The following is a 20645-nucleotide window of genomic DNA, read 5'->3' as shown; positions in this document are numbered from 1 at the left end:
GGAAACATAATCCATTATCATAAATCAGGTGCGCCAACACAGACAGGTGCTGCATGAATAATTAAAGGTCGGTGCATTAGCACTTTTGTGGAGGTATGTGTTTGAGCAGACGTCATTGGACGGGCTAAAAGCACCACAAAACCCTTCCATCCACATTAAACAGCTTAATGTTTTGCACCACAGACGGAAACGATGTAGAAGTCGGAAAGACACATAACCCCCCCCCCCACCCCCCCCCCCCCCCCCCCCCCCCCACATCCTCTGAATGTAACCAAAACAGAAGGAGTATCCAGGTGAGGGACACCGCTCGGAGCGGTGCTTGTCCTCTGTTTCGCCGTGTGGTCCTATCTCTTGTGGTTGCGCTAGTACCCTGGTCTGAACCCGAGCAGGTCAGCCGGGTTACTCCGACTCTGTAATGGAGAGTCCAGGGAGCTGGAGGCGGAGCAAGCGAAAAGGTCTGCTCAAGCAAGCCGGCGTTAGGACTACAGATCTCCATTCTAACATTAATTACACTTGAGGCCAATTCATTTGGATTTCTGCCCAGTGAGAGATAAGCTTTAACTGCAGACAAGGCAAGAGAGGAGCCCGAGAGCAGGGAGAGATACTCTTGATGCTGCCCTATTTGACTATGCAGTGGTTCTTTTATCGCAGAATGTTTCGTGGCCTCTACTGCCACGTGTGTGGAATTCAATCAACCCAAACTTTACATAACACTTGGGGAAAGGCTTTTTTAAAAGCGCAGAACTGTCTCATGAACATTTAGAGATGAAATATATAGAACGAGAGTGTCACGGTGAAATTTGTACTGGAGGGATGATTGTCATTTAGTGGATCAACAATTTTTTATTCTCCATTAACCGAGCAAAAACAAATACTGTCAGTTTCCACCTTCTCAAATGTGGGGGTTTGGTGCTTTTCTTTGTTGTATTTCACTGGAGATCTTTGGATCCTGGACTGTTGGTCAGACAAAGTAAGCAGTTTAAAGATTTGGGAAAAACTGTAGAGACAAAATGATTATAAAATAATAGCCCTCGTGTGTTGTTAGAAATATTACCTTTCTAAAAGTAAGAAAATACAAACAACAACTGTTTAAAAAATATACATCACATTTATTTGTACTGATACCAAGAGTCCGTACAGAGTTGTCTTTGTCTACCGATGTGTCCGGGCACTGAAGTTAAGAACCTGTTTCCTATCTCCATACATCCAACAGTCAACAAACTGTATCACCAAGCGTTGCTTAATCACTACCAAGAAACAGAGAGTTTGACATAGCTGACACACACCACTGTTTTTTTTGTTTTTTTTTTGCTCTAAAGGTAACACAATGTACAAAATGCAAGTCTGGAAAGATTCTTGGTTCCATAAAAAACTTTTTCCTCAATGTGTGAATAAGAAAACAATGCACTTATCTCGACTGAGCTTCTGCTGCATTGCTTGTTAGGCAGCCAAGGGGTAAATTGACGCAGATAAGTAATGAAAAGAAACAGGCCGGCTGATCCCTGTATTACTACCACGGCAGCTTTTCGAGGAATTGTTCATGCTCTGTGGAGCCACAGAGCCGTAGGAGCCGTCTGGAAGTGGTTAGACGCCAGTCAATGAGAGGAACACTTGATGTCAAAGTAAACGGTTAAACAAATCTTTCCACGCAATGCACACTACAGTACAGCACTATTGTGATGTCGGAAAGAGCTGTGCAAATCAAACACCCAGGGCCTCAAAAGAAACAGGGAACTGAAATGGATGGAACTCTGGAGAACCGGCAGACTCAACCTCCCTTTGGCAGGCCTCGGGCCCTTCGGGACTGGCTAAGGCCAAAGCAAGCAGGCAGTCAGAGGGAATAAGGGAGCTGAAGACTGGTGGCTCCCTCCGCGGAGATGAGGAGCACTGTGGCCTCACCAGGAAGCTGAAGGCACCAGAAGAACCAGGAGCATTGCTGTCCATGTCAGGCCCCGTGGCGTGCAGTGCACTGAGCGCTGGTTGCTTTTTGCTCGCACACCTAAGAGAAGGAGGAGGAGGAGGGGGGGGGGAGTCAATATGGGCGAAAACGAAGACGCAAAACAGAATGCAGGAACTGCAATTAATGTTTAATGTTAAATAACTCCATTGATCTTTCAAATGAATCCGTCTCAAGGAAATGGGAAGAAATGGTGAAAAAAAGAGAAATGGACAGTGAAGGGAAAGGAAAACATGGCAGAAAAACAGCAATCCATTGCCTAATGTCACACGCAGGACTGCAAGCTTTCTGTCCATCTGGTTGCTTAGAAGTTAATTGGCTGTGTAAGAGAAGGAAGGTTTGTGTGGGCGAGGTAATTAAAACAGTATTAGCCAAAGAAAACTTGGCTCGCACAACATCTGCGATGACTCAACTAAGGGCAGAACATAAGAGAAAACAGCCTGTGCATAGCGATTGGCTTTCAGAGGTGATGTAAGGGAGCGAGTGGCTGAGAAGGAGGTAGGTAACTAACTAGCTTACCGGAGGAGGTGACCACTCGGACTTGGGAGCTGACCGCTCCCTCTCCCCCTTCGCTGAGGGCGCACACCTCGATGATATAGGTGCCTCCCTCTGGCAGTGACAGCAAGGTGGAAGGGTTAATGGTTCTGGTCACCTGGTTGTGGCCTCTGCCCTCCTGTTTGAGTAACACCTGCAGGACATGGGCACAAAGCCACTTTAGGTTTTACAGAGGAGAGTCTAGCTGCAGAGTTCCAGGCCCGGTTCCGTCGTCGAACCCTTTCCTGTCACAAGCACCGAGGCGGAAATGAGTACGTCAGAGACGATCATCAGGATACGATAGCACGCGTTCATTAGTTTGAAATAAGCCACATGACCTCCACCAATAACAACATCAGGTAAACAACACAAACTTAGTATTTTGAGAGAACTGTAACTTTTAAAGTTAGGTAACGTGGCCTCCCAACCTTATGCGTTTGCTAACTATGCTAATGTTGTTAGCAAAGTAACGTGAAATTAGCTAAAATTATTGCATTAATTAACAATTTCTTTGCCCGTTGCTGCTGTGGTAATGTTAAAGTTAGCTTGCTAGCAACGTTAGCATAGCTAGCTAAAGTTATCATAGCTAGCTAAAGTTATCATAGCTAGCTAATGTTAGCAATTTAATGATGTTAGTACAAGTTATTTGCTGCCTAACGTTACATTACCTAACTTTATATAACTACATGTTTGTAGTTGTATTGACGTTGTATTGTGTTGTTTATGTGTTATTGGTAGAGGTTGTGTGGCATGGATGTGATACGATGTGCGTTATACGATGTATTAGATGTATGCTAAGTACGCTACTTTAGTAATGATAAGCGCGATAAAACAATACACATGCGCAATATAGTGGCATTTAAACGTATATTGATAAAGAAGCACGATAAACACTTTGATTTTTCACATAATCATGTGATAAGGACGTGATTTTCACCAAGGGTGGAGACGGGTCCCAGCGCTGGAGGTGCCTGAGCCTGGAGCTCTGCAGCGGGATGCTATTGGGTTTACATGGCATATACACTTTGTACTCATAGAGGTATTAAACAAACTCAGTATAACTGCCCTTTAACAGTAACAGAGCAGCAACAATATTTCAGATGTCCAGGAATCCAGAAGTGAAAGTCCTTTATTTTCTACATAGACAATGATGAGCTGCGGTGGGAGCACTTTCCAGGCTCGGGTGGACATGAAACTCTCCTATTTTAATCAACAGTCCAAAAGATGAGCAACTTTGTTAGAAAACATTTGGTTCTTTAAATACAAAAAGTCAAAGTTACAAGACTGTGTGCATGCAAAGGTTAGGAGAGAAGAGTCCACTACGATCACCAAGTTAAAAATGTCCAATCACGGAGAATAATTTTGTTGCGCATGCTGATAACGACGAGCTGAACCTAAAGTTTACACTTCAGATTAGCCTTATAATATATTCAGCAGTTTAAATTGACTCACTCTTCGGATATTGGGTCAATGTTGTTATACCAAATTGGCAGTAAAAGCATGCTTTCTCAGAAACAAGGTTGAAATAATAGAAACTCAACATGAATAACACAAAACTATAGCATTGTTAAAATATCCAGCAGAACACTGGAACAACTGGAACTAGCTGCTCCTCCCAATTAGCAAATCTATAGTATTTGCATAATGTTTAAATGTTGTCCTCATTTTATGCAGTTGAAGAAACGTGACTTTGAAGAATGATCATTACCATGTACCCGATGACATCCGATTCGTTGTCCTTTGCCCCCACCGGGTCCCAGTTTAAAGACACGTTGTTGCCCTCTTGAATCCACATGAGGTTAGTTGGAGGCTGAGCAGGAGCTGAGAAGAGAACGCAGCGCTCTGGGTGCAAATTCAAACAGACTTTTAACCAAGAGTTTCAACCAACTAGGTCAATTACTACCCTTTTTACAGGGGGATTTAGAGCGCGCTGCACAGGTAGCCTCCATTCCAGATATAGTGCTACATGATTAGTGTCAGTGCTGTACTCACGGGCTTTCCTGGTGTTGGCTGTGACAGCTGCAGTGGCAGGACCCTGGCCGATGCTGTTGAAGCCTTTTACAGTGATGAGATACAGACTGTTGCCCTCTAGTCCTGTCAGGACCATGGACGTTTCATTTTTCACAGTTCTTTGTTTATTCCCCGACTCCTCCTGTTCCATGTCTTTCCAGTAGCTGACCTGTTAACACAAAATTAATGAAAACAACCAATAAACGTCAGATACTGCATGGAAATGTTCAAGTGTGGATGCAGCACCCCCCCACAGAGCACACAATTTACAAGCACCTCATATCCTCTTGGTCTCCCCGGGCCAGGATTGGGCGGTTTCCAAGTGACACGAATTTCCGATGAAGAAATGCTGTAAGCTTTGACATCAGACGGCGCTTCCCTCGGCTCTGTGAAAACAAGTTGAAATGGTGACAACCATAAAGCTGCTGAAAAGCTTGTCCTCTGTACTTTGAAAATCAATGCAGCCACAAATATGAACCCACCGCCCTCCGCAGAGTGGATGATGACAACTTTGCTGAACGGCCCGTCTCCCTTGTTGTTGTACACTCCGACCTTTACTTCAAACGGGGTGAGGGGAGGGAAGGTCTCGTCTCGGTACTTGTACGTCGTGGAGTCCGCTGACGTCACCATCTTCTCCTTCCAGCCTCTGGTTCCGTTGGCGCGAAACGCAACGATGTACCCAAAGCCCTCGCCATTTTGGAACTCCTCGGATACGGGCTGAGAAATAGAGTGGAAAGACGGGAACTGATCATCACAGAGATAAAGTGCACAACCTGCCTTACTGTAGCGGCACCAGCACCGTACAGCTCTGTGACTGAGGGTGCATTACTTTCTCATTTTAAACAGCCTCTTCTGTGCAAGAGGGCTCTCATTAAACAAAACATGCCTTTTTCCTCTGGTAGTCCCGTATAACCAGCTTTTAATTTCCTACCGCTTGACTGTTGCCGTTGTCTGCCAGTGTTAATAAAGATGCAGTCAGTCTTGAGTAATGGAAACAAATCATATCTGGCTCAGTTGTCCCCATTATGTGGCGCATTTATCTTTCCGTGTCTGACGGGAGGATTTCTTTTTTTGGGACACAGGTTTTTGTGTGCTGGCTTCAATGCTTAGCTGTGGTTTTGCTGAAGTGGCGAGACTGGGGGGCTGTCTTCCACAGCTGCTCGGCGCTTAATCAAATTAAATGGCAATTCATTAAGAGAGCTCGGCTTTAATTAAAATACGGGCTGCAGGGTTTTAAATCTAAATTTAATAAATGACAAACACCTGAACACCTGTTTTTTTGGCAACAAAAACTCAGCGAGCTGTAATGTGTTGATTTGCATAGGCTTCAAAGTAACAGTGTACCCTGAAGGCATCCCCCAAATTAGCCATTTAGTCCACAGAGGGATTGGTGGTGGATGGAGATGTAGTTCACATTTCATTCAATCAACCGTGAATGCCTAATTACGGAGATGATCAGTGGAAATGAATTAGCTTCCATAAAAGTTATTATCAGAGCTGGCAAGGCTTTTAAAGACGTGCCAAGGAATATAGGTCTTTGGAAAAAAAACAACATCAACAAATTAGCTAGTTAAGTATAGAAACACTTGGAGGGAAGTGAGATAGTTGCGGGTGAGAGTGGACACGGTGTGAGAGGGCTGATTGAACCGAGGTAAGTCTTGTGGATGTAATTGCTGGGCCTGCCGGGCTCGGTCCCGATGACTGTGAGGGCATCACTAATGGTCCTCCCAATGGCTCCCCGAGAGAAAAAAACGAAGGAAAAAAAAAAACAGTCTCCCACCGTCGACTCTAATGAGACGGCTGAATGAAGCTGCAGAGACTGTTTCGTCATTCATCCTGCTTAATAACCCTGCCCACCATGGCCGTCCAGGCTCTGACAACTCGCCACAGATGATTGGAGAGGCAGAACTGTCGCGCGCTCGCATGTCTCGGCTGCCAAAAAAAAGGGCCAAGATTCCTGCTCCGTCTCCTTTAATATCCATCGGCATTGATCACTGACGAGGTCCTGATTTATTTCCAAGAGCGTTTAGCAGAACGGGGAAGAAATAGGGCAGAGCTCGAACAACCCGAAATTGCAAGTGCCCGAAAGGAGGACACCGCAGCGAAGTGGAGCATCTCGGCATTGTCCGGCGGGGCTCTTGGCGTCTGACGGACTTATTGATGACTGACCAATTATTACAGACCCACAAGGAGCAGAGAGCAACAACAGCATAGTTTAAAAAGTACTTTAATCTTTTGCAATATTGTACACTCTGTACTTCAGAGGTGATTGGATCTGACCTGCAAAAAAAAAAGTGTGAATAAAAACAGACGAGCGGACTTGATGATGCCTACGCGTGATGAGGCCCTTGTTGAAGAAAGCAAATTGCTCCAATCATGGTGGTTACTGAAACTGAGAAGCTGCAGCAATGCATTTCCTTGAGTCTCATCAAGATGCTCCTTAAGAAAGAAACTATCGCTTTTTATAATTATCTCAAGTTGATGCATGGCTTGAAAGGACTCGTTGTTAAACTTGTACATCCAACCAATCATGGTTTTATGGGACTTAAAGTATCTCCTGGTTGTTCTGTCAACACGGGGTCCTGCACTTATTGTTAAGGAGGTCGTCATTGTGTTATACAAGCTACTCTAATGACACTCTTTATATACCATAATTCGCATTTATAAACAGGAAATGGTCTACCGCCAAACACCATCCCATCTGGAATGGACATTATCCCCCATAATGTGCCACGGAGGGGCACTTCTCCTCATGTGAAGGTTATCTTCCCAGTGGCAGTTGGGCTCCCATACTTAATAACTACAAGAATAACTGTCAGTTGCTTCCACATCTGTTCACTGTTCCCCTGTTAATATATCCTTCGACTGATCTCAATTGCAAATTCTCGCCGTTGCTGATAGTAATTCTGCACACGTGGCGCCTCGGACCTGGCCGAGAGCCAAACTGTCCGCTGATATCCTCTTTGCTTGGCGCCGAGAGTTATTACGTATTTTTTTTGCACAACCCTCGTCAAGGTTTATATTACAAACACATATTCACAAACGTCCCTCGGATTTATAGGGAACGACTCTGAGATTCAAGGTTAATCATCATTGTGCCGCTCTGGTGGGACTCAAATTTAAAATTCACGACGTCTTAATCACCGGGCCGGCTCTGTGTAATACACAGGCCCGGCTGGCCTTCTTTGAGCTTTGTCAGCAAATTCCGCCGCCGTGACCAAGTTGTGCCCTCAAACTCTGAGACCCTGTGTGGTTAAACAAATTTCACAACAGAATAAAGAGGGACTCTGTTTAAAATCTGATGAGCTGTGATCCTGGGGTTGTGTACTGTCATGACAATCTCTCTTGGACACAAGCTCTTCAAATCAGGAGAGCCAATGAGAGACAAGAGCTGGAAATACGTCTCTAAAAACATCCATATTTAGTCATTATTTCAAGTCAATCTGAGGTTTTGTCTTCAATGATCAAGTTTGTTTTTGTGGTATTTGTTTGAATAGGATCTGGTGCTTGCATTGTATTCTTTGCTGCTGCCAGGCCTTTATTTCCCTTGGGACAGTTACATCTTTATCTCATAAAAGTGTTTTCTCTTTACAATAACCACTTCAGCCTCTGATCTTGAGGAAAAGCATCCTGCCCGAGTGGACTAAAGCACTTTCCCGTCTGGTTCGTCTCTCGTTGGAACAGTTGACGCCTTTTCTTCCAGGTTGAAAGTGCTCAAACCCTCGAATGTGTGGAAGCGAGTGACAGATAATCATGTAGAATACTGGAGCAGATGGGTCTACCGAGTCCTCCCTTTCCTGTCCTGATGCTGGGCGCTCACCTGGGCCCCCTTGTGTTATATGTTATATGGATATAATGTGCATGTCTCTCGCCGTATTCAGAGTTCAGAGCATCCCGTGAGCAATTCCGTATAGTATACGTCGGTTGTACGCGTTTCTTTTATGCAGGTAAGTAAAACAACTGACTTTAGAGATGAGATGATTAGGTCAAATATAAATGAGAAAAAGAACACGATCAATATCTATTTGGAAAATGTATGTAAACAACTTGTCAGCCCCAAAAAATGCAATTTGAATTCAATGACATTTCTGCTGAATTTGAAGCTTCAACTCTTCTCGCCAATCGAAATAGATTGCCAACCTCCTGTGCTCAACTTAACTGCTCCAGCAAATCCCTGGATACGCCCGTCCTCCTACCTTTAAGAACATCTCCAGACTCTTCTCATCATTCTCTCACTTCAGGGTCTGAAACGTTCCTCTATGTTTTAATTAGATCCCACTTTGATGGTAGAGGGAATAGGACTGCGTGGAGACGCTGGTCCCCAGCACACATGCAGGGGAAACTGCATCTACTCGTCATATCTCACCTCAAGTGAAAGCTACCGACTGTAAACTGATGCAATCATCTGTATATCTTCAAGTCATTAAACCGTTTCCTTCAAGCTTCGGAGCCACGAGGACTTGCGTCGTCCATCAACCGTGCTTTATCCCCCTTAATAATGTCTGACAGGTATTCCCAGGCAACAAAAAGTGACGGTTTTTAATGAATGGCACATGCAGTAACAACCGCTACATGATTATGAAGTCACATTCACATGTAGGATTTATTACTTAGTGACAGTTTAATCCCTAAGGGAACATTTCAGCACCGATGCTTAAAGGGACCCTTGTTTCAGCGGGCTTGTTGTCACTCATTCATAAATATATTAATAACACAGATTCTCAACCTGCAGGTTCAGAAATGTTCTTATAGCGGCAGCTCGGTGATGATAGATTCACTTAACGTACACATTTATTATCACTTTTATTCTTTTTGTTGAGTAATACTTTCTCAAGTTAAATGATGAATATTTACACCACATGGGTTTCTTCCCACATTTAATCTTGTAAAAATCCCTAAAAAGAATCGCTCCTGTGCTTTTATGCGCGGGGTTTTCAACACCGCAGGCACTGCTCTTTTTCAGAGAGTCGCACTTAGGAAAGGTTGAAAAACACTGGCTTACAGGATCAACATGTTCATTTCCTAGAAAGTCAACTGGAAAATCTGTATTTATTATGTTCTGTATATCGCTCAACGTCAGCATGCCTATTACCATCATCATCGTGGTACTGAAGATTACTGTAAAGCTGCTTTAAAGGTGGCTGACTTTATTTGCTGCAGATAACAGGGACTGTGAACCACACAGCACAAGGTGTTTGTGTTGAGCCTTAGGTTAAATGAATACTTCACACGTAAAATGACCATTTTGTATATCAATTACTCAGCCTGCGTTACCTTGAATTCATGAAGAAAACATAGTTTTTCTCTCGTGCCTCTACGACGAACGGAGGATCAAAAAACAAGAGAAAAGTCTTGATGAATTGAAGTAAAGGGGCCTAAGTAGTCCTTCAAATGATTTATGTGACTTGTGCCTTTTTCCAAAAAAAATACTCCTGAAAAAAATAATTTCAAACTTTGTCCCATATTTACGCACCAGAAAAAAAAAAAAAACTAAAACACGAGTATATTTTCTGACATAAAGTTCTTCCACTTCCGACATCTCATTGCCAGTTTGTTAGTTATGAGCAACTGATCCTTGATCGTCTCCCCTGAGAACGAACATCTTTATATCGCGTTACCACATTTCTGTTTACATATTGCAACATATTGACATTCAAGCAAGCATTATAAGCAAGCATCTTTAGTGCTCAGAATGTTGATCTAATCTATTGACTGGGGGAGACATAGATTTTTTTTTTTTGCATTTCTATTAGACTACTGAACGGTTAAGTTTCATATTCAGCCTTCAAATTCTGCTTGAAACCTTAGTGAACTCTTCTTAATAATTATCATTCTGGTATAATTAATGCATGACCTGTGGCAGATCATCATTCTTTATAGAGCGAGAGGATGTTCAGAGAAGCAAGCATCTTGAATTTCAAGGAGCTTAAATCCTTCTGTAGACATACTCATATCATATCCTCACTGAGGAGTTTTAAAAACACCACACAGTGTGAATGTCATGCTGTTGACATTCCTCGAAACAACAGGAAGCTGCAAAGATTATTTTTAAGTGACAGCAGACTAAAATAAAAGCTTCCATTGACTCCTGTGTATTCGACAAGCATCGGAGTTTGCTGAACTTGAACAGCAGGCCCGCTGTGACATTTGCGGGGTTTTTTTTTTTTTTTTGCACACATGTCATCACGTTTGTGCAGCAGGTTTGGCAGAGGACCCTACCTCCCACGAGATGACCAGTTCGTGCCTGCGGCCGTTCCCTCCGCTGACGTTCGATGGTGCCACTGACGGGACTGTGTGAAGCAGAAAAGGTTAACAATGCATCACTGAACACACACTGCGAACACACTTCAACACGTTTTTGACAGAAAGAAAAGATGAAAATAAAGGGGAAAAAAAAGATGTGCTTTAAGGCTCAATCATCAATTTGAGCTAAACTTGGGTTTTATTAATTGCTAAGTTTGTCATAGTGATGCACTTCGTGATACAGATCATGAATACAACAAGACACTGTTTTAATGATGTTTTTAAAAACATCGCTGAAGTAAACAAACCTTTTACAGCATTAGAAAAACATTCAAAACTCAATCATTTGATGTTCGCGCCTGCATTCAAATACCTGTCGATCAAATTGAGAGTGAGAGTAGGGTTTCCGTGCCGCGTTTTGAATTTATCAACTCTTTTTTTCCCCATCTTTGAATCACGGATTACAACTTTAAGGATGAATTACCGCAACCGTGTGCAGATGCAGTAATTAGTCTGTTAATTGCGCTGAAGCGATAGGACAGATTAAATAAGTCACTTCCAAATGACCACTGACCTTTGTAATTATTGCATTTTATAGACGGGAACGAGCAGTTAGTGAAGCGGCACGCCTGATGCAGACCGGCTCAGTCTATTGCTGCTCATCGTAAATAGTGTATTCTGCTGTGTCTTTGCCTCGGGGCATTAAAGGACAGGCTGCTTCAGTGGAAACACCACGCTTGTTGAAATTCATGTAAGCATCTTATTTTCAACCCTTTTGCCCAATTAAAATGGAGTATTTTAACAATGGGAATCTAGCGTGGTCATGAGGTGGCATGTGGGGGTACTGTAGGCTCTTCAGCTACAAATAATCATCAGCACTCGTATATTCTATACGTTTCTGGACTTAAAATGTGACTAGAATGTAGTGCATATTGACGGCTTGGCGGATTTACCTGCTTCTTTCGTCCTAACGCCTCTGGACGTTGCACTGGGGTCCCCGGTTCCGATCGCATTGCTGGCCACCACCCTGAACTCGTATTCCACCCAGGGGTTGAGCTCCACAGCCATGGCTGACTCCATGTCCCCCGTCACTGGCTCTGGGTCTGCAGACAGGAGGGTTGCTTATGTATTTATTTAAATCGGGACGAGGAACACTCACACACTTTTGTTCACAGTATTTAGAGGGCGTGAGACACGCTGCCTTGAGTGCAAACACAAAGCTTTAAGGGTGATTGAGAGATCCATGCTGAGTGAAGAGTGGAGCAGGACAGTGATGTTTAACACACAGGCGAAGAAATCAGGGAGGTTTTTGTTTTTTAACATTCGAAAGTTCTGTGCTGTTACCTGACCTCAATCAACCAACTGAGCATCAACACAGGCAATGGGAAGAAGGCTTTGGGCCTCCAGGCAGTCTTTAACTACAGAGGATTGTATACGATTAAATGTGATGACTTTGTGCGATGACTTAAAGACCACGTCAACATGTCCAATTACTTTCTGTTCCCCAAAACTGGGGGTAATTGCTACAATCACATTTGTGTGTAAAAGCAGCGAGTCGACACTTTACCCCAAAGCCCTTGTTGTATGTTAAATCCAGTGTGCTCCAGTACAGAGCCAGAAAAGCAACAACACCACACAATAGTCTCCGTTCCATCCAGGTTCCCTGTGACTTGGCATATTGTTTCACCAGGTGGTCACGATACACAATTTACTTGAGGCACATGATGATGTCTGAAGAAGGGCTTACTCGCGGCTTTAGAGCACATCAGGATGTGTAACTCCTGACATAGAGGGAAGCGGATTCCAATCAATTCTCACAGTATCTACAGAGGACTTAGAGAGCGATGTAATTACAAATCACATCCCGAGAGTGAGGGGGAAAAAAACAACAAAAAAAAACGTCGAGATTTATGAATGTGTTTTTGAAAAGAAATTACAAGCAGGTAACATGACTAATCTAGCTTCTTCAGCGCTGCCACAATCAAGCTTCGTCAATATTGATCCCGCAACAACAAACATGACGTAGACTGAGAGCGTATCCGTGTCACAGGCGAACCAGAGGTCTCGCTGTGCTAACAAAGGCAACTCTCGGGGAGGCCGAGGAGCCCGCGCTCTTATCATGGGAAGCAGCTCACGGATGAGACCGCTCCGTTCGAGCGGAGCCGCTCTTCAAACACGAGCTGATAACTCTGTTGGCGAGGAGTGGGAGCTTAAAAGCCCCGGTCCCTCCCCCCCTCTTTCAAGTTCAGCACTGACGATACATCACAGAGTCCTAATTGTGCTTTATCGAATTAAATGTGGTTGAACAGACATGATGTGAGAGGAGTGTATACAAAATGTGATTTATGTATCTTTGGGGATGAATCATTATGGCACCTTAAACTCTGCTATTATAATCACGCAGCATATTAAGATGGATTACACACAATGCTTAGCGAGCCTTCATCCTTTAAATGCTAAGTGATCGTAATTGATGGTTTTTCTTGTCAAGGTACAGGAAAAAAAAAAGAGCAGCTAATTCAGTTTTTGAGGCAGTGGCAGTGCGTCTATGCTAAATGAACATGGATAGGTCCTCTAATTCAAGCCCAAAAGGTTAATTTCCCACTAACCGCTGATTTGACACTGAAGCAAATTCAAAGCAATGACATTTGATGTGGGCCCAAATTGCTTTTTGCAAAGCTCCTCTGAACAACAGCCAAGTTCAAACATAAAACGACAGCTTGGAAGAGAGCCACATTTCAACTTCTTAAACAGGCATGTGAGGGAAAATGGAAACTCTGTTGGATTTTAGATTGTTGTTGAAATGCTCTGTGGCAAAGTTTATGACACTTACATGTGTTTGTTCAGCAAGATAATCTTCAAATGAACGCCACTTTTATGAAGTATTGAAGCAATCGGAAGAAGTAAAAAGCTAACATTTGGCGATAATCAAACCACACCACGGTCACATGACTTCATATCATCATAACTTAGCGAAAAGGCAGACTGGAGTTTGACAAGATGGCGTTTTGTCGTCTCATTCAGCTCCTTTTTGTAAGACACGTAACAGCTTCAGGTTATTTACTGACAAATTTTATATCGTAAAACTAAACATTCAAATCTCTTACGCTCGTGTTAAACACAGACCTTATTTCACACATCTAACAAAAAACCCATTCAAAAAAATACAAACATTGACTTTGAGACGAGAGAACCTGAAGTGCAAAAATGCTGACTCATTTCTGGATTTAAAAGTCTGATTGTGTTAATATATAAAAGTACCTTTCCGCAAGAATGTGTAGTTATATCTCTCGACAACAGTAACCGTGCTCTTGTTGGGCTGATTCACCATCTCCGTACTTGACTTTGGGCAGGATTAAGGCCTTTGTATACGGCCCCACATTAACCTCACAGATCTAGAGGCTGCAATTTGCTCCTTATTGATTACCTGTTTTGACAGTTTGCCAGCCTAATGAAAATGGGCTGCGGGCCTGTAAATTATAGGTGCTGATAGGGCTGTGGTTGTCCAGGCCACGAGTCCAGGACAGGGTGGCCGTGGTGTCCGTGATCTCCTCCACTATCACCACTCCAGGGGGTCCGGGAGGACCTGGTGGAAACAGAGTTAGGACACAGATTAGATTACAGGTTGTAACGGCTGAACCACCACTGCTTCAGAAAAAACAATCTCTGTTGCTGTTGTAAGATGGCCCATATTGTGATGTCTTAGTCACTGTGCATTGATGCCATTAGATACACTAATGGATGCTACCATGCAAGCATTTAAGGAAGATGTGCAGCTGTGTGCATACAGTGACAACATCAATTCTCTGTTGTAATCGTTGCACAAACAAACAGCAGACGTACTAAACTGAACCAGGCGGACACAGGCTTGCTGTCGAGCATCTCCTGCTGACTAAGTGATATCCAAACATTCTCTTTTTGGGAGGGTTTTGGGGGCAGTTTACCAGTTGTGTTGGGCATGGCTGTGTGGTAGACCTTCCTGTGTTCTAATACAGCTGAACATGTGTTTACCTCAGTCTTCAGAAGTAAATGTAATCTGCAGGAGCAGCAAACGTGGAAGGACTCTAGGGGGAACAGCTGTAAATGAAAACCTGGCAGCTGGTGCGCTCAATGAAAACCAATGTACTGTGTCCCCAAAAAGTGCCCAGTAGAAGGTGGCACTGAAAGGTGCATTTGCATTTTGGGATATTAAGATGCATATTGTGTCACTGTAGGTACAGCACACTCTTTATAGTGTGCCCAACACATGGCATATGTCCTCCCCTCAGAGCTTACCGTACAGGTAAATGGCAATCATTAAATCCCATACTAGAGATGGGTTATATGGTCAAAGTTAATGACACAATTTATATCAATTTTGTGATGAAGATATATTCAATTATTTGAAGAAATTAGATAAAATGATGTAAAATCTAATGTAAAAGAAACAAACAATATTAATATGAATGATCACAGAACCCTTCTATATTCAATCATTAAGCAAAACAAAAAGTCCTTTTATGTCATCTCAAATGAAACGATATGAGAAGTAACAGCCTTCAGTGGACAATAATCGTTACATTACTTTATCAGCAACAAGCGGAAACAGCCACAGAATCTGATCACTAGACATTTCAGCCAATCTGTTTTACAGCACATATATTAAACCTGTCCATGCAGACAGACCGTCTGTCCGGCCAAACTCACAGTGGCCATAAAATAATTAGTCAAGGGCAATAATGTGGAAATAGTCATTGTGCAACTGAGCCTTCGCTAAGCCTCGCCCTGCGCTGCTACTCCGTGGAGCTGTCAGAGCTACCGTGGAGCCCACACTGTCACTAACCGCACTCAATGAAGACATCGTAGCGGATTTTTGGAAAAACCAGCCTGAACATGAACAAAATCTGAAACGATTGCATGAGAGTCTATGGAACCCTGGTCGGAGGTGGCAAATGCTGCGCTATGATTGGCCAGCCTGCGTTAGAGGGCGGGACTTAGTAAAGGGTCAGTTGTCTCCACCAGTTGTGCATTTCTAATGTCTGATTAAATTTACTTCCCAAAGCTTCAGCTTATAACAAATATGAGCCAATTTCCTAGATTCACATGAAACATTATTTCGCAGTAGTGCCTGTCATCATGTGCATTTCTACTGAACTAATAAACATGCCAAGATTAATTCTCTCTGAGAAACGCTTTTTGTTTCGGGGTAGTGGCTCAGTTCACAGGGGGGGAAGTGAGTCACTGCCTCCACTAAAGAGTGCACGAGAGACGTCACAGTGTACTGGAGCACTGACAGCAGATGACAAGCTCACCTCGAACAAGGAGTTCGGCCTCCGCGAATACAGCGTCAGCACTGGTCTGGGCCCGGCACCCGTACCTCCCAGCATGCTTCAACAAAATGCTCCTAATCATCAGATCCACTGTTGAAGACTGCTGCAATTGGGAATGAAAAGGATAAAAAAGTTAGTTATTCGGCAGGCCTAAATGCACTTGACACGAAGAGTGTGATTCCTTTACATCTTGTAGAGGCTCATGCGGCTTGAGAGATTCCTGTTTAATTCAGGTGCTTGCTTGCTGCTACTTTCTTCAGCTACCCGTATTTCCTCTCTCTGTTGAAATGAGAAACGCCGGAGGCAAGTCTGGGAATAATTCAAGGTCCACAGGCAGCTGTTTAGCACGAAACCTGATTAAAATTACAAACCATGCATCAGCCAGGAATCTGTTGTGCCTGTAACGGATTGTCACTGCAAATACTTTCCCTCCTGAGCATGGGTAGTAGCAGAGGACACATCAGGGCAGATGTTGATAGAGGAATAGTGACATGAAGAGGACTCCCTACTCTCTTGCACATTTGTTTTCAACTTGATTTCACGGTTTGGTTACTAATGATTTTAATTCTGCATTATAGAGTGGGTAAATTAAACTAAATGAACCAAATGAAGCTTGATGAAACTTACTTGACATTGACTTCTTATGTTGTGAAAGGATGCTTCTGAAAAGGGACGTTCAGCTTAGTTTAACACGTAATTGTTTGTGTGTACAAGAGACATTCAGCATAACAATGTTACCGTGTAGTAAGAGTTTTTTCTCACGGGGGAAGGTCAAAATGACAAGGTTAACAATGTAACCGTGATGTTTTCAGGAAGGCAAAGGTTAAGCGGCTCTTTGTTTGCGTAGCTTTTGTTTTTCGCTGGGAGAATTTATACGACATCTTCCTCAGAGGATCCTTGACCGTGTCTGCCTCGACCTATTCTAGGTGACGAGAATCAAACCGACAGACAAACCAACAGAAAGAACGGGTACAGCTCAGGAGGGGCGGGTGGGGAATGGATTTGCACCCATGTCTTTACAAAGCCATCACTTGATAAGGAAGATGACAAAGCAATAATGTACATCAACAGAAATATTGAAGTTTCAATTTTTGTATAATTTTCTTTTGTCATGATTATTGCTTATTCAAAAATCATAAAGATGCAAATCCACAGGTGCAATCCAAAACAACAGACTAGAATTTGATGTGCATGATTCAATGCAGGTCTTTAATGATTTGCACAGATAACAAGAGCAATAGGTAATTCACATCATTACACAAAAAGCTCAAATGGGAACAAGTAAATAATTTGGACTTCAATAGGTCAATGGGTTAACCAACAACCACCTGTCTACACTTAGCAGGTAAACATGTATACAGACAGACAGACAGGTAAAGCTACAATGGATGACAGACGGACAGATAGAGAGACAGGCTGATAGAAAGAAAAATAGATAACCATAACAAATATGACGATTGTATTCCTCGTCTTCTGCTCTTACTCTGGCTCTTACTGTTTGGATGTATTCAAAATGGCCGCCGTCCTGTTGGAAGTTGATGGGCTTCTGGTTGAAGAACCACTGGAAGGCCACATCCAGCGACGTGTCATGTGCGGCCTTGCAGCTCAGCACCACGCTCTCCCCCACGGTCACTTCCACTCTGCTCGGGCTGAGCTCCACACGCATGGCCTCTGGAAGCACAAAGCTGCTACACTGTCACATCAGGCTAACCAAAAGCTAGCGTCAAGCTGCTGCATTCCACTTTGACATCACTGCCGGAGCAATCACGAGAACCCGGACCCTAACTCGGGCAAAAAACAACAACACACACTCACCTTTGTTTGGATAAATACCCTGCTGGGCTCTGATCTAGACTGTGTACAGTGCATCTATGAGACCAAGGCCTTTACGCTGTGTCCTTGTAATATGATTCTTGAAAGTGAGAGCCCTTGGTTCACGGTTGAGCAAGCACAATAAATTTCTTGGCGCCCGAGCAAAGGTAGAGGGGGGGAAGAAATGACATTGGGGACTGTTTACTGGTGGCAGACTTGTGCTAATTTGGCAGAAAATAAAAGGCCCCCGGGGCATCACTTACCTTTTACCCACAGTACGGCCGTCATCTCTGCCGAGCCCAGCTGATTCTCTGCCCGGCACACATAGTTCCCCTCATCTGCTCGGCTGGAGTTGACAATTCTCAGAGTATTGTTCCGTAACAACATAATCCTGTGAGACAGGACACAAAAATCAATACTGGTATGAGAAACAAATACACTTACCAACAGTTGCTCGACAAGTTTTCGAGCATGAGACCGCGTGTTGGCGCTTGCGTCGGGTTACAAGAATAGCAGCGTTCACATGGGATGAGATAAAACTGAACAGATAATCTCAAAATAAGCATCCACTGGAGATTCCAGTGGAATACCTTAAAATAAAACTGTGTTTTCAGCGAGCAAATTATTATCACTGAATTGAAGGACAAAAAGCGCATGACGGTGCGTTGTTTGTGTTACGAGAAAGCTCAGAGGACCGAGGGATGTGGAGTCAAGAACAGGGTTTGTATTTGTTGCGCAACCTTCAGCAAAAGGAAGATGAAAATAAACCCTTTTCCGTAGAGATCAATCAAGAGTTAAAATGTGTTAATGAATGTGATTTGGAGATACCACTAAGTAGCCCTATCTCGAACAGGATTAAAAAAAACAGATGTTGTTAAAGATACAGATTAAGGTAATGGGGACACATTTTCTGTAAAACAAAAAAAAAAAAAAAGTATTGATGATAAGAACAAAGAACCACAGTATTCCTCTGAATTTCAATTTGGGTACAATGATGCACCATATCTGATCTCCTGCCGCCGAAAGAGCACAATAGGCTGCCAATCTGAGTAATTGCCGTATAATTTAAAATTCATTAAAGGACATATCGGAAAACATCATCTGTGGAGAGAACGCTACACAACATGAAATAAAATAGATTTTCTTTTGTTCCTCTGCATCAATATTTCCATAAATCTAAATAAAACGCTGATGGATCCACCTGACAAACCCTAAATATTGCAGCATTCAATGAATCCCAAAACATAAGCTGTAAACCGCGGCGTGCATATCACCGAGCTGTCCTCCTGGGAAACACAAGTGTAATAGAGAGGGGAGAAAAAACCAACAACACCACCACGCCGGCATTCATAAGTAGCCCCTTATCCAGCTGAAGGACACTAGCAATACAGGATCGACATGTCGCTCGGAGTTGTGAACAACAGCTGGAGCATTAAGCGCTTGACATCAGATAGTATAGAGTGTATCAACACCGGAGCCAGACGTGTGAGCAGATGGCTGCAGAGAAGGAATCATATGAAAGAATATCCCCATAGTGTCTCGTGCAATCCCCTTTTTATTCAAAAATCCAAATATTTACATCACATTTGATTTCAGCATTGCCTCACGGAGGCGGGGATGAATATTTACAAAGTTATTGGTTTATTAGAAACGTCCAAAATCAAGATGATGGGTGTGTGTGTGTGAGGTGTTGTCGTCTTATGATCTTATTTGTGTTGTTTGGCATTTATATTTGCAACACTAAGCTCTTTCATCACGGGCAAAGTGATTGAAATTCACGAGGGCGTGACAAAATCTTGCCACACATAAGATAATCCAGAGGCAATCTGCAGCCAGGAGACATTTTTCAAATTAGGGTGGAAATTCACAACTGACAAGGCAGAGAGGCAGAGAGGACAAGGTGGGAATATGCAAATAGATTCAACCGTAGGAAATCTAAAGGAAACATTTAGAAGACACGGCAAACCAATGTGGCATTTGAAAATGTGTAGTTTTTTTTATTACAAAAGGGGCTTTCTGAGGTGAAGCCAAATAGACTGCTACAGAATACTTATAAACCTATGAAATCAGAAATAGTCTTCTTTTTTTTATTTATAAAAAATGCCTAATTACTGAAGGCACAGTCTGACTCTTAGACAAAGAGTCTGTGGGCTGCAACTGAGTCTGCCACATACTTTCAAACTAATGGGATTAATACTTTCTGTTTAAGAGACAAAAGCCCTGAACATTAGCGGAAATCCATGTTAATTACAAACCTTCATTAAGTCAGCACAGCTGTCAATACCAGATAAATGTGAAGCTGCTTCGATTCCTCCCCTGCTCTCCCAAGAACAGAACGTCTCTCCATCCTTTAACTCTTTGCTTTACTATAGGTGATGGCAGAAAATCCTTGCCAGGAGTCACCCTGGCCAAGACCGGCAAAACGCGCTGCTCCTGTTGATTTCGGCCTTTTCAGATAGGAATCACCCTTTCACAAGGTTGGTCTCCGGTCGAGCGGTGACCCCTTAAACACTGCGTTACCCAGATCATTAACATCACTACACACCGCACACACTGTACATATGACAACGACGGCACTAGTAGTGATAGTCAATGATAAATTACTGCGAAGAGAAAATAAACTGCTTTTTCCAATATTGGGTTCTGCCCTCTTAAGACATGGCTTTATCTGAAGTCAGATAAAAACAATATCAAGGTTTTTCAGAAGGATATGAATCTCCCCCCGCGGTGTGCGCCAACATCACACACACACACACACACACACACACACACACACACAC

At 43.1% G+C, this 20645-nt stretch overlaps 1 protein-coding gene across 5 annotated transcripts in view; it reads right to left on the bottom strand.

Moving 5' to 3' along the window:
• Positions 1 to 294: 294 nt before the first annotated feature.
• cntn5 (contactin 5) overlaps positions 295 to 20645 on the bottom strand; it is a 101031-nt gene continuing 80680 nt past the window's right edge. For 3 of the 5 annotated variants that reach the window (XM_031863736.1, XM_031863737.1, XM_031863740.1), the window contains 12 exons: positions 18129 to 18256; positions 17537 to 17724; positions 16036 to 16156; positions 14172 to 14330; positions 11698 to 11847; positions 10721 to 10791; positions 4984 to 5218; positions 4778 to 4887; positions 4484 to 4670; positions 4200 to 4312; positions 2477 to 2645; positions 295 to 1999 (listed from right to left, as the gene is read on the bottom strand). In XM_031863736.1, coding sequence (XP_031719596.1) covers positions 1896 to 1999; positions 2477 to 2645; positions 4200 to 4312; positions 4484 to 4670; positions 4778 to 4887; positions 4984 to 5218; positions 10721 to 10791; positions 11698 to 11847; positions 14172 to 14330; positions 16036 to 16156; positions 17537 to 17724; positions 18129 to 18256 — 1735 coding nt within the window. In that variant the 3' untranslated portion in view covers positions 295 to 1895. The remainder of the gene's footprint in view (positions 2000 to 2476; positions 2646 to 4199; positions 4313 to 4483; positions 4671 to 4777; positions 4888 to 4983; positions 5219 to 10720; positions 10792 to 11697; positions 11848 to 14171; positions 14331 to 16035; positions 16157 to 17536; positions 17725 to 18128; positions 18257 to 20645) is intronic. The other 2 variants (XM_031863738.1, XM_031863739.1) reach the window with 1 other exon arrangement.

Source organism: Anarrhichthys ocellatus, unplaced genomic scaffold, assembly GCF_004355925.1.
Source record: "Anarrhichthys ocellatus isolate YVR2014 unplaced genomic scaffold, GSC_Weel_1.0 scaffold29, whole genome shotgun sequence".
Classification (NCBI taxonomy): Eukaryota; Metazoa; Chordata; class Actinopteri; order Perciformes; family Anarhichadidae; genus Anarrhichthys; species Anarrhichthys ocellatus.
Note: the sequence above shows the minus strand (reverse complement) of the source record. Positions and strands in the feature narration are given on the sequence as shown.